Source organism: Lethenteron reissneri, chromosome 31 (genome assembly GCF_015708825.2).
Source record: "Lethenteron reissneri isolate LAM-NWPU_2019-01 chromosome 31, ASM1570882v1, whole genome shotgun sequence".
Taxonomy (NCBI): Eukaryota; Metazoa; Chordata; class Hyperoartia; order Petromyzontiformes; family Petromyzontidae; genus Lethenteron; species Lethenteron reissneri.
In genome coordinates this window covers 6,459,452-6,471,383 of record NC_083809.1, presented here as the reverse complement: position 1 = coordinate 6,471,383, position 11,932 = coordinate 6,459,452, and the positions used below count along the sequence as shown (strand labels likewise).

The 11,932-nt window shown below is 51.0% G+C and overlaps 1 protein-coding gene across 1 annotated transcript in view; it reads left to right on the top strand.

The window, feature by feature from the left end:
* Positions 1–470: 470 nt before the first annotated feature.
* Positions 471–11,932, top strand: part of LOC133349727 (zinc finger E-box-binding homeobox 2-like) — a 98,500-nt gene continuing 87,038 nt past the window's right edge. The window contains exon 1 of the mRNA XM_061563422.1: positions 471–669. Coding sequence (XP_061419406.1) covers positions 579–669 — 91 coding nt within the window. The 5' untranslated portion in view covers positions 471–578. The remainder of the gene's footprint in view (positions 670–11,932) is intronic.

Sequence of the window (11,932 nt, the reverse complement as noted above, 5' to 3'; positions counted from 1 at the left end):
GTGAGTGAGATTATGACGAGGATGACGAGGATGATGGTGATGATGGTGGTGAGCGCGGACTCGACACGGGGCAGGACGAGTGCGTGCCCGAGTCGCTAAGACGGGGACCGGATCGCCACGTGCGGTGCAAGAGGCGACGGGCACGAGGAGGACGCAGTAGGAGGAGGAAGAAAGAGTTCATCAGGGAGGGGTGGGAGGAGTGGGCGGGTGGTGATCGGGGTTGGTGGTGGTGGGGGGGGTAGAGCACATTGGTAGCGATCAAGCTGTGGCTACGGCTGCCCTTACAAGCAGAGTAGTCAGCGAAAGCAGCGAGCGAGAGAGACAAGGAGAGAGAGAGAGAGAGAGCGCGCGCGAGTGAGAGCGAGCGAGCGAGCGAGGGCTCTCCTTCACTCCCGCCCGCGTGGCCTCCCGCCCTCTCCACCAACACGTGCCCCCCACCCCCACGCACCCTCTCCTGTCTCTCTCTCTCTCTAAGGTTGTCCTCTCCTCTCTCGCCCCCCTTCGTTCGTCTCCTGTGCCCGGGTGTCGCTCTCTCCTGTCCACCCACCCCCCACCATCACCCGGCGGCCGCACGGGTCATGATACACACACTCCAGGCGCAGTTCGCCGACATGTCGGAGAGCGCACGCTGCCAGCGACGCAAGCAGGCGAATCCTCAGCGCAAACAAGGTAAGCGGAGATAAGGTGGTTGCTTGGTTGGTGGTGGTGGTTGGTGGGTGGGTGGTTGCTTGGTTGGTGGTGGTTGGGTGGGTGGTTGCTTGGTTGGTGGTGGTGGATGGTGGGTGGGTGGTTGCTTGGTTGGTGGTGGTGGTGAGTGGTGGGTGGGTGGTTGCTTGGTTGGTTGGTTGCTGGTTGGTGGTGGTTGTTGGGTGGGTGGTTGCTTGGTTGGTGGTGGTGGTTGGTGGGTGGTTGCTTGGTTGGTGGTGGTTGGTGGGTGGGTGGTTGCTTGGTTGGTGGTGGCGTTCTGCCGGACCCGTGCGGTGGGTGGGGATGGAGGCTCGCGGTGCGGCCGCGAGTTGTCGTCGACTCGACTCGCGTGATGCCGCGTTCCCACTCCGACCGGCGCGCTCGTTCGCGCGACGCGGCGGCCGGCAGCGGTGGCGGCATTGCGCCCACGTGCATGTCCGTGTCTCTCCGCGTGTGGCTGTCGGTGCGTCTCCCTGTCTCTGTCTGTGTGTGTGTGTATGCAACATTCGCCCGCGATCTGTTTGTGTGTAAGCTGCGCGCAACACAGAGACGTGTTCGGGCAATGCAGATGCACTTCAATGAAACGGAACGAATGGGACCTTAAGGGTCTGTCAATGTTTTGCGGCGACAGATCGCATCGCGGTCAGAATCCAACTCGCGATTTTAAACTCGCTCGAAGTATCGTGTCACTACGCGAGACGCGCTGTGTCCGAATTAAACCCAACACAACTTCAGCACGGAGCTCTCGGAGTCCCGTGAAACAAAGATAAAGTTCCCCCCCCCCAGTATAACCCTAACAGACTTGTGGGGCAAGTTCTGGCCAGGACCACGCCCGGCCGCCTTTGTCTCCCGAGTGGCGATGTTTACACACCGCGCACAAGTACGCTACTCATTTGAGGCCGAGTCGACCTACGGGAGGCCCACGTCCGATTCAGATAATCGTCACTGGTATTGGCCGTGAGCGGGAGTCGAACTCGGGTCACCGGGTTCGTAGCGCTGCGCACTGACCGCTGCACCACCACTCCCCACACTCTCAGGGCGCGCTCGAGGCTTGCGTTAGCCAGAGGCCAGCGCGCCTTGCACCTTGAGTCTACGTGAGACGGCCCGCGGACGCACACGGATAAGGGCATTTTGACATCTGTCATCTTGAATATGAAAATGCGAGGTCGATTTCGTCCGGTTAAGATCGTGTATAGGCAGAGCGACCGCACGTGGGCGCGGATTTGCGTGTATACCACAAGAATAACACGTTGGTTTTTTTAGTTCACTGTGTACGCGTGTACGTTGAACTTCGTTCGCACCGTACGCAGCCACCCGTGCTAATCGGATGTGCAGTGTTTGAGTCCATTGGCCAGTGCTGAGTCTATGGGGTAGTGTTAGTCTATGGGCAGTATGTATGTTGAATTTCTTTCGCACCGTACGTAGCCAACCGTGCTAATCGTGGGTGCAGGAAACAAACACGCGTACACATTGCACACTCACGCGTGCGTTAGATATGTGTGACCGCGTCCGAGCGATATCAGATCGCTTTAAAGTAGAATTAACGCTTGGGACAAAAACACAAGAAAAGTTCTCTCGCACAAAGCAGTTCATTAAAAAAACAACAACGGCAAAATTGAAGATCGCTCTTCATCGAGACATGGACATCGCCCGCGCCTAGTTTCGTGTTTTCCATCTTTCCCACAACTGCTCAGAACTTGAACGGCTGTCGCTCTCACCGTGGGGTTCAAGTGTTGCGGTTTGGCATTTTAGAGCAAAGCGAGAACGAAGGAGCATTTTTGTTTGTTGTTGTTGTTGTTGTATCTTCCGAGCGAAACTAAATGCGTATCGCAACGTATGACGCGCGTACTTTACCCAGAACACGTGTTTGATAAAAAAAAAAAGGGCACGCGCAGAGCCACTTGTCTCGAACATGAATTCGCGTTTTAATCGCCAAAGTGGCCAAATTATATTTATAAATATTGGCGGAGCGGCAATGCGCGTATCTTTAATTAGTGCACGTATTTGTCCCGTCCCAAGGAGTGCCTATGGGCATGACGTGTCAAGTGAACTCTGTACCGGTGTGTGCATACGTCTGATACGAGTTGAGCTTCAATCAAGGTAGGCAGTATACCTCATTGAGAGGGGAGTGGTGGCACAGCGGTTAGCGCACTGCACTGTGCACCCAACCACAATTAACATTAGTGCAGAGTGATACGCGGAACGGGACCCCCCCCCGCACTTAATTTATCCACCAACCCACCCACGCCTTCGCTTCACTAATCCGTACATACCAGCGTGGTGAAGTATGGTCAAACAACCTCAATGACCAACAGGGCGGCGTGGGGGAGACCGTCATCCGAGATTGTCCAAGGGATGTAAAGCATGACACGAAAATGACATTGACCCATTGACACGTCAGAAATGTGGTGATCTTTACGACCCATGGTCTATCGACTGCTGGATGAAGGCCTCCCCGCGCTGCCGACACCCATTCCTCGCTGTCGCGCGATGTGACTCTCCGTCGCGTTCCGTCGCGCTTGACGCTGATCGCCCCGCTCTCACTTCACGGTGACCGTCTTCTCGGGTACGTTGCCTCCTTTGACTGCCATTCCGTCGTCAATCTCGTCTGTAGACCATCATCGTCGTCGTCGTCGTGTCCTGCCCAAGCCCATTTACTTTTTCCGAACGATCATCGTCATCTTCTTGGTTCTTTCGGTAAAAGTCACGTAGAAGGGAAGTAATAAAATAATAATAATAATAAAACAACATAATAAAATAATTCTCACGACGTTTCGGCCACAACGCAAGCAGCCGTCCTCAGGTGAAGAACAGGTCTGTCGGAAAGACAGCGTCTGAATTCAGACACACCTGTTCTTCACCTGACGCCGGCTGCTTGCGTTGTGGCCGAAACGTCGTGAGAATTGTATTTTATTATGTTTTATTTTTATTATTTTATTATTTCCCTTCTACGTGACTTTACCGAAAGAACCAAGAAGATGAATCCCTGCAGTCACGAAAGCTTTACATCGAAATATCATCGTCATGTTGATTTTAGCCGGGTGGCGGCGGCGGTGGCTACGCTGCTGCACGAGGCTTCCTGTTGTCCAGCACTGTGCGGAGGCAGCAGCGAGGGTTGTTTGATCACCGCACACAGAGATTGGATGTGAAACTCCCCTTCCTATGCGCGTTGGGGAGGTTACCATACCCTGGCCCGCCAGGAGAATGCCGTGGACTGATCGCCATCTGTTTCCCTCTGTACGGGGATAGAGCGTTGCCCCCTCGCACGCGTGATGGTTTTCGCTGGGTGCTCCGGTTTCCTCCCACTCGGATAATCAACGACTCGTCGTTAGGTGGATGAAAACAAATCTCATCACACAAAAAAAACATCGCCAGCAGCACCCTCCTGTAAAATTCTCCTACGACTCAGTGTCGATTTGACCGGACGATTAATGAAAATAATTACATTGTTTCTGTGTTTCCCTTTGGTGGCCACTTCGTCGTGAGCGTCGACACTTGGCCATCAGCCCTTCGAGCGACGGCTAAGCCCGAACGTTTCTGAACCGTCGACTCGACGCACGTGGATTCGCGTGCGTTGTCTCAAATCCACGAGTTCTCTCTTTCCGTTCGTCGGCGTAACTCCCAGCGGGCGTCTCTTCTCTCTCCCCATGCCTCTTTTGGGCACTTTTGTTGTTGTTGTTGTTGTTGTTGTTTAAACAAAACAACGTCGCTCGTAATTATCCGCCCGGTCAACAATTCCCTCCAACGTTTGGACAATCGCAGAGTTCACGTGACTCAAATTTGTCCGGAGCCGCTGCACGTGCTGGAGAAAAAACCCACCAAAATCTCTCCTTTCGCTGGAAAGTTGTCTCTAAAGACCACGTGGTATTCTGTCCGCGAACTGGACACTTGTGAATCGTCATCGGAGACTAACACGGCGAGTTTTCTAAAGCGATCACCGCTTACGTTTCATAACGTATTAAACGATTACTAATACTCCTTTAGCTCTTATCGATACCCCTCCATATATTACTAATACCCCTCCATCTCTTACCAATACCCCTTCAACTCTTACCAATACACCTTCAGCTCTTACCAATACCCCTTCAACTCTTACCAATACCCCTTCAACTCTTACCAATACCCCTTCAACTCTTACCAATACACCTTCAGCTCTTACCAATACCCCTCCATCTCTTACCAATACACCTTCATCTCTTACCAATACACCTTCAGCTCTTACCAATACACCTTCAACTCTTACCAATACCCCTTCACCTCTTACCAATACCCCTTCAACTCTTACCAATACACCTTCAACTCTTACCAATACACATTCATCTCTTACCAATACCCCTTCACCTCTTACCAATACCCCTTCAACTCTTACCAATACACATTCATCTCTTACCAATACCCCTTCACCTCTTACCAATACCCCTTCAACTCTTACTAATACACCTTAAGCTCTTACCAATACCCCTTCAACTCTTACCAATACCCCTCCAACTCTTACTAATACACCTCCAACTCTTACCAATACCCCTTCATCTCTTACCAATACCCCTTCATCTCTTACCAATACCCCTCCAACTCTTACCAATACCCCTCCAACTCTTACCAATACCCCTTCATCTCTTACCAATACCCCTTCATCTCTTACCAATACCCCTCCAACTCTTACTAATACACCTTAAGCTCTTACCAATACCCCTTCAACTCTTACCAATACCCCTTCAACTCTTACCAATACCCCTCCAACTCTTACCAATACCCCTTCATCTCTTACCAATACATCTTCATCTCTTACCAATACCCCTCCAACTCTTACCAATACCCCTTCATCTCTTACCAATACCCCTTCATCTCTTACCAATACCCCTCCAACTCTTACCAATACCCCTTCAACTCTTACCAATACATCTTCATCTCTTACCAATACCCCTCCAACTCTTACCAATACCCCTTCATCTCTTACCAATACCCCTTCATCTCTTACCAATACCCCTCCAACTCTTACTAATACACCTTAAGCTCTTACCAATACCCCTTCAACTCTTACCAATACCCCTTCAGCTCCTACCAATACCCCTTCATCTCTTACCAATACTCCTCCAACTCTTACCAATACACCTTCAGCTCCTACCAATACCCCTTCATCTCTTACCAATACCCCTTCATCTCTTACCAATACCCCTCCAACTCTTACCAATACCCCTTCAGCTCCTACCAATACCCCTTCAACTCTTACCAATACCCCTTCATCTCTTACCAATACACCTTCAGCTCTTACCAATACCCCTTCAACTCTTACCAATACCCCTTCATCTCTTACCAATACACCTTCATCTCTTACCAATACACCTTCAGCTCTTACCAATACACCTTCATCTCTTACCAATACCCCTTCAACTCTTACCAATACACCTTCATCTCTTACCAATACACCTTCAGCTCTTACCAATACCCCTTCATCTCTTACCAATACCCCTCCAACTCTTACCAATACCCCTTCAGCTCCTACCAATACCCCTTCAACTCTTACCAATACCCCTTCATCTCTTACCAATACACCTTCATCTCTTACCAATACCCCTTCAACTCTTACCAATACCCCTTCATCTCTTACCAACGCACCTCCACTGGAGCTGTCTGTTGCTGGCCGCTCGGCGTTGCGGGCCTCTGAAGCCTCTGGTGAGAAATCGTTACAACAAAACAAGCACGTGACCAAAGCACTCAGTCACGTGTTGCAGAACAACAAATTGTGGGTTACCTCTGAGAGCAACGTTACCTCGTTAAATCGACAATCCGATGAGTGTATGTGTGTGCATCTAATGCAATGTACAACCGTTTGTTAATCAACTGCTGGATGAAGCGCTGGTCAGTGCGGGTTGGTGAAGGGGAGGTGGGAGAGGGGTTAGTTTGCGGAGGGTGGTGAGGGGAGGGGGTGCAGGACCGGATTGTATCCACATCACCTGAACACATCACGCTTGGAGACGTATCACGCATACGGGCTGGTTAGGAACGAGTCGAAGTCCAAACATTTCTGAAAGGACAGTCCGTTGTTTCGGCGGTCTGAATCGCACGTACATTCTCGGCCAATTGCCAGGGACGTTTCTTAAGAGATGCCTCGATGCACCGCGCAAAAAGATGTCCAGGTGATGTTTACCTGCGCATGTTCTCGAGTGCAAAGACAGAGAAAGGCACCCCCCCCCCCCCCCCCCGAGTAGATCACGACATATACTGCTGGTGCAAGTGCTGTTAACAATCATTTATTAAGGTCGGTATTTCTACCGCGACGCAACGGTGTGGTCAGAGCCACGCCGCCCGGCCGACTATGTCTTCACCACCAGAGACTCGTCGAAGACAAAGGCGATCGAGGGAATGGCCCACGACTGGCTCAGCTGTTAACCGGAGCTGGGAATCGAACTCGGGTGGCCGGGTGCATAGCGCAGTGCGCTGGCGCCTATGAAACTCAAGTGATTTGCTTGAAAATGTTCTTTAGTGAACAACGTGAATACACACCGACATACACACACACATGCATGCACACAGAACCATCTAGCTTTGGAAGAGATACGGGAATTGTCCACCAATCGATGGAGGCCTTTCCATGCCATGTCAGTTATGGGGGGGGGGGGTGGAGGCGGCGGTGAGGATGGGGGACCATACTTCACCATGCTGGTCATTGCAGGTTGGATCTGTGGAGAATAGGCAGAACTCAGTGCCGGATTATCCAAGTAGTAAAAGTAGCTACATATGCAACGGCCCCCGCACTCTCAAGGGCCCCGCGCTAAATGCTTTCAAGCTATCAATTCCGGTTCAGTGATTCTGCACTTGCTCTATTACTATAGTACTATACTGCCTTCAACTTTTACGAACGACTGGGTGTTTAAGGTTAGCGATTTGTCGTATTTTCTGGCTGTATAGCGAATGACAAAAATGCAATTACTTTACTATGCTATTTTAAATGTGTGTTTTAATATTTACGTGTTTTTGTTTAATTTAGGGCCCCTTAATAACATCATGCTACAGACCCCGCACGAGCTGGATCTGATATCACTCGCCACTGATGTTAGCCATCGGCAGCGATCGCAACTCGGGTTCAGGGGCTCGTAGCGCGATGCCGCGAACCAGTTATGCCACCTCTTTTCACAAAGACAAAGGCAAAGATCTCCCGTATAGCCTTAACAGACTGTTGGGGCAAGTGCTCTGAGCGAGCGGCCACCTATGAAGGCAGGCACGGCACACGAGGGGGTGATTGGCCAGCACCACGCCCGTTCCTACACACAAACGCACAGACGTACTCACACGGAGGGATAGATAGAGGTGAGATAGAGAGAGAGAGAGGGAGATATTCGAGAGATGATGATGATGATAGCGAGATAAGGAGAGAGGGGATTATATGCACATACGGTGTGCCCTGTAATTACCGTCCCAAGCCCGGGTGTCTATTTAATTTGGCTCAAGTTTTCCCACCCATTCGCACTCGGACATCGTGTTGATAGTTTGATTAGCGGAAACTGTCAGCGCGGCAATTAAAGCTCTCCCGAGTTCGAACAAGCAAACCGATAGACTGAAAATTAGCATTAAAACTGTTTTTTTTTAATACACTGCGATAGGAAAGTGTCCCGCATTTAAACATAGATATGTATGTAATTCTCTTTATTTGCGAGCCGCCTCGAGAATGTTTTAATGATCGGTGGTTGCGCAGCAGTAAAGGAAATTACACGAGATATTTTGTGTGTGTGTGTGTTTAGCGCTATTTGAGAATAGGCGAGAAGATAGAGCCCCCCCCCCCCTAACCTCCCCCCCCCTTCAATAATACAAATTATAACGCAGCAGAGAAAGCCGATCATCAACATTATTGGGTGTAATTTATGAACACCATCGCGTGAAAATAGTCTGCATTCAACAGACTTCATACGACACGAATGTGAGATGTCCCCTTGATAAGACAGCACAATCAAGTGACGAGAGAGGAGAGATAGGAGAGCGAGAGAGAGAGACTGTCATCTTGAATGTCTTCAGTCCGAACCGCTGCTCGAGTGGCCCGCGATGCCAACGCTGCATTGGGACGTGTGCTTGTGTGTTGCCACAAACAGTTTAATTGGTTTACACGATGTGTGCTTAGAATAATACAACAATACAAATTGGTGGTCTCACCTCTTGTTTGTCTGTATGGTGGGGGAGCGGATTGTTGATTGCCGACAAGGGGTTACGCTGTGGTCACATCGAGGTTGGTGAGTGAGCCGGTGGGCGCATGCAGGAGTGATCAAGAGCTTTGCAGCTCATCGGATTCCTCCAGCGTAAATACATATTCGGATTCCGTGGCCGCGTGGTGGTGCACGCGTGAAATATCTGCTTTGGGGGAAAGATCGAACGTAGGCAGTGGCGTTACGAAGTTGCACTTGGTATGAGATTTTGAGTCGCGCGGAAATTCATGGACTTACACGGAGAACAACATCATCACGTAGAGACCCAAATCCTCACACGGAAACCCATCGACTCAATTGAAGGTTCATTGGCTCAAATGGAGATTCACGGACTTGCAGAGAGACCCATAGATTCACGCAGAGAGCCTTTGACTCACGTCAATGATCCACAGGCGTACACAGACAACCATAGATTCGCATAGAGACCCATCGACGAAATAAACAGACGCTTCTTCCGTCCTACGGTGGGGAGTTGATCAGCTGTGCGTGCGCGCGTGTCCGCGTCGTGGTTGGTGAGCGAACGAGTGGGCGGCTCGAGGAGCAGTGCGAAGCTCCGTTACAATGAATCAATTCATAGAGATGCACACGCGCGCGGCTTAATGAAATGCACGTTTGTCCATTGTTACACGTGTTCTGATTTAGTGCGTCGTGTAGCATGTACGTTTCACTTATGTAACTTTTCCCGGGGGATCTGTGGTGCGGTGCGGCTAGCCTCCTTGCACTATGAACCCGGCGGAGTAAAGTTCGATTCCCGATCACGGTCAACCCCGGGGTGGTGACTTTTCCTACGCCCCTCCCACATCGCCAAACTGCACTGACCAGCATGGTGAAGTATGACCAAACGGCCCTACAGGAGCGCCACAGCATTGAATTGCGCTGCATTATTAATCTAGCGGCGGATTCTCAAAGATGATGTGATGTGTGATTGTATTACCACAAAACAGATTGTTTATCGTATCGTACGTGAACTGGGGAGCGGTAGGGGAGTCGTTAGCGCGCTGCGAGTTCGACTCCTGCTCACGGCCAACACCAGTGACGAGTATCTGAACCGATCCTGGGCCTCCCCTTGGTCGACTCAGCCTCAAATGAGTACCTGGTGCGGTGTATAAACATCCCCACTGGGAAGACAAAGGTGGCCGGGCGTGGTGCTGGCCACCCACCTCTTGGTGTGCCGTGCCGACCTTCATGGGTGCTCGCTGACAGCACCTGCCCCAACAGTCTGTTAAGGCTACACGGGGGATCTTTGTCTTGTACGCTCCACGTCTACTTTAACCCCCCTCCCCTCGTTTACCAATCCGCACACTCATCATCAGTGTGGTGAAGTATGGTCAAATAACTCCACCCCACCCCCGCCCCGCCACAAAACTGCCCGTACGGCGTTGTGGAGGTCGTCATCCAGCAGTGGATTGACAAAGGGCTGCAGCATACGGCACGACACGGCACGCGCATATTGCGAAATGCACGAGCGGCGGACGGCGCGCGCGCGCGTGAAACGAGCGCATTACGCAAGCGCTGAAAACCCGGAGCGGGACGAGAGGAGCCTCAACACAAGCACAAGCGTGTCCACTGCTGGATGCGAAGGGTCCACCCTCCCAGGAAACTCGCTCAAAAGTCCCTGGGCGTTCGTCAGCGGACCTCGCTGCTACTATCGCAAACGACCGAATGAACGCTCCGGCGGTTTTTCAGTGAACGCCGCTGCGTTGCCAATAACAAAACGCGCCGTGCTTGTGCGTTTCGTATCTCGCTTACCACAAACGTCTGCCACAAACCCAAACACACGGGGGCTAGAACAATTGCACGTGAAATATTATAAATACATTCCAACCATTCTCAATCAAACCAAAACGGGACGATGGCCTCGCCACGCTACGATGGTTATTGCGGGGATTCTTCGTGTCAACTTTACCATACTTGAACATTCTGATCAGTGCGGATTTGTACATTGGAGAGAGAGAGAGAGGCTGGGGGGGGGGGGTGATGGGTTCTTGGACAGAGGCCCGCGACAAGTTTCTGACACCAGTGATGTTATCCGCGCGCAGCACGCTAACCGCTGTCCCACCGTTCAACCCCGATTAAGCAAACGTACACAGGTATTGCGTTCCGCCTCTAACCACACACACGCGCACTTCTGAGAATCCGGGACTAGATTGTAAAATCCCTTGCGAAAGAGGCACCCCCTCCTGCCTTAAAAACAGACCATGAAATGCGTAGTGCAGCAGCAAGTGGCGTAGAGTGCAGGCGCTGCAACTGCACCGGAGATCTGAAGTAGCTGGATTCGTAACGCCGCGTGCGAACCGCTGCGCCACCGCTCCCCACAAACCACACACACAGACACGTCGTGCGTCTAAGTCGGCGGTTGTATACATGTCAGGCCGGAGCTGTAATCATCATCGATGATAATGACAGTCAATGTTAATCGGCCATGCTCTATCCACTGCTGAATGAATGCCTCCATCAGCACGTCGTCGCAATCGCTCGCGGTCACGCGACGCCTCGATCCGTCTCGCCCCATGCGCACGGGCTCATCTGGTCTCGGTGTTCTTGTGATCATCATCATCATCATCATCATCTCGTGTCGGTGTTTTTGTGATCATCATCATCTCGTCTCGGTGTTTTTGTGATCATCATCATCATCATCTGGTCTCGGTGTTTTTGTGATCATCATCATCATCTGGTCTCGGTGTTTTTGTGATCATCATCATCATCATCATCTCGTCTCGGTGTTTTTGTGATAATCATCATCATCTCGTGTCGGTGTTTTTGTGATCATCATCATCATCATCTGGTGTCGGTGTTTTTGTGATCATCATCATCTCGACTCGGTGTTTTTGTGATCATCGTCATCGTCTGGTCTCGGTGTTTTTGTGATCATCATCATCATCATCTCGGTGTTTTTGTGATCATCATCATCATCTTGTCTCGGTGTTTTTGTGATCATCACCTCCACCGGTTGTCGTCCTCCCGAGCGTGTTTCTGTCCTTTGGCTGCACATCTACGAACGAACCAGTGTCGGCCATCAATCCCTTGCGATCTGATTGTAAATAATACCG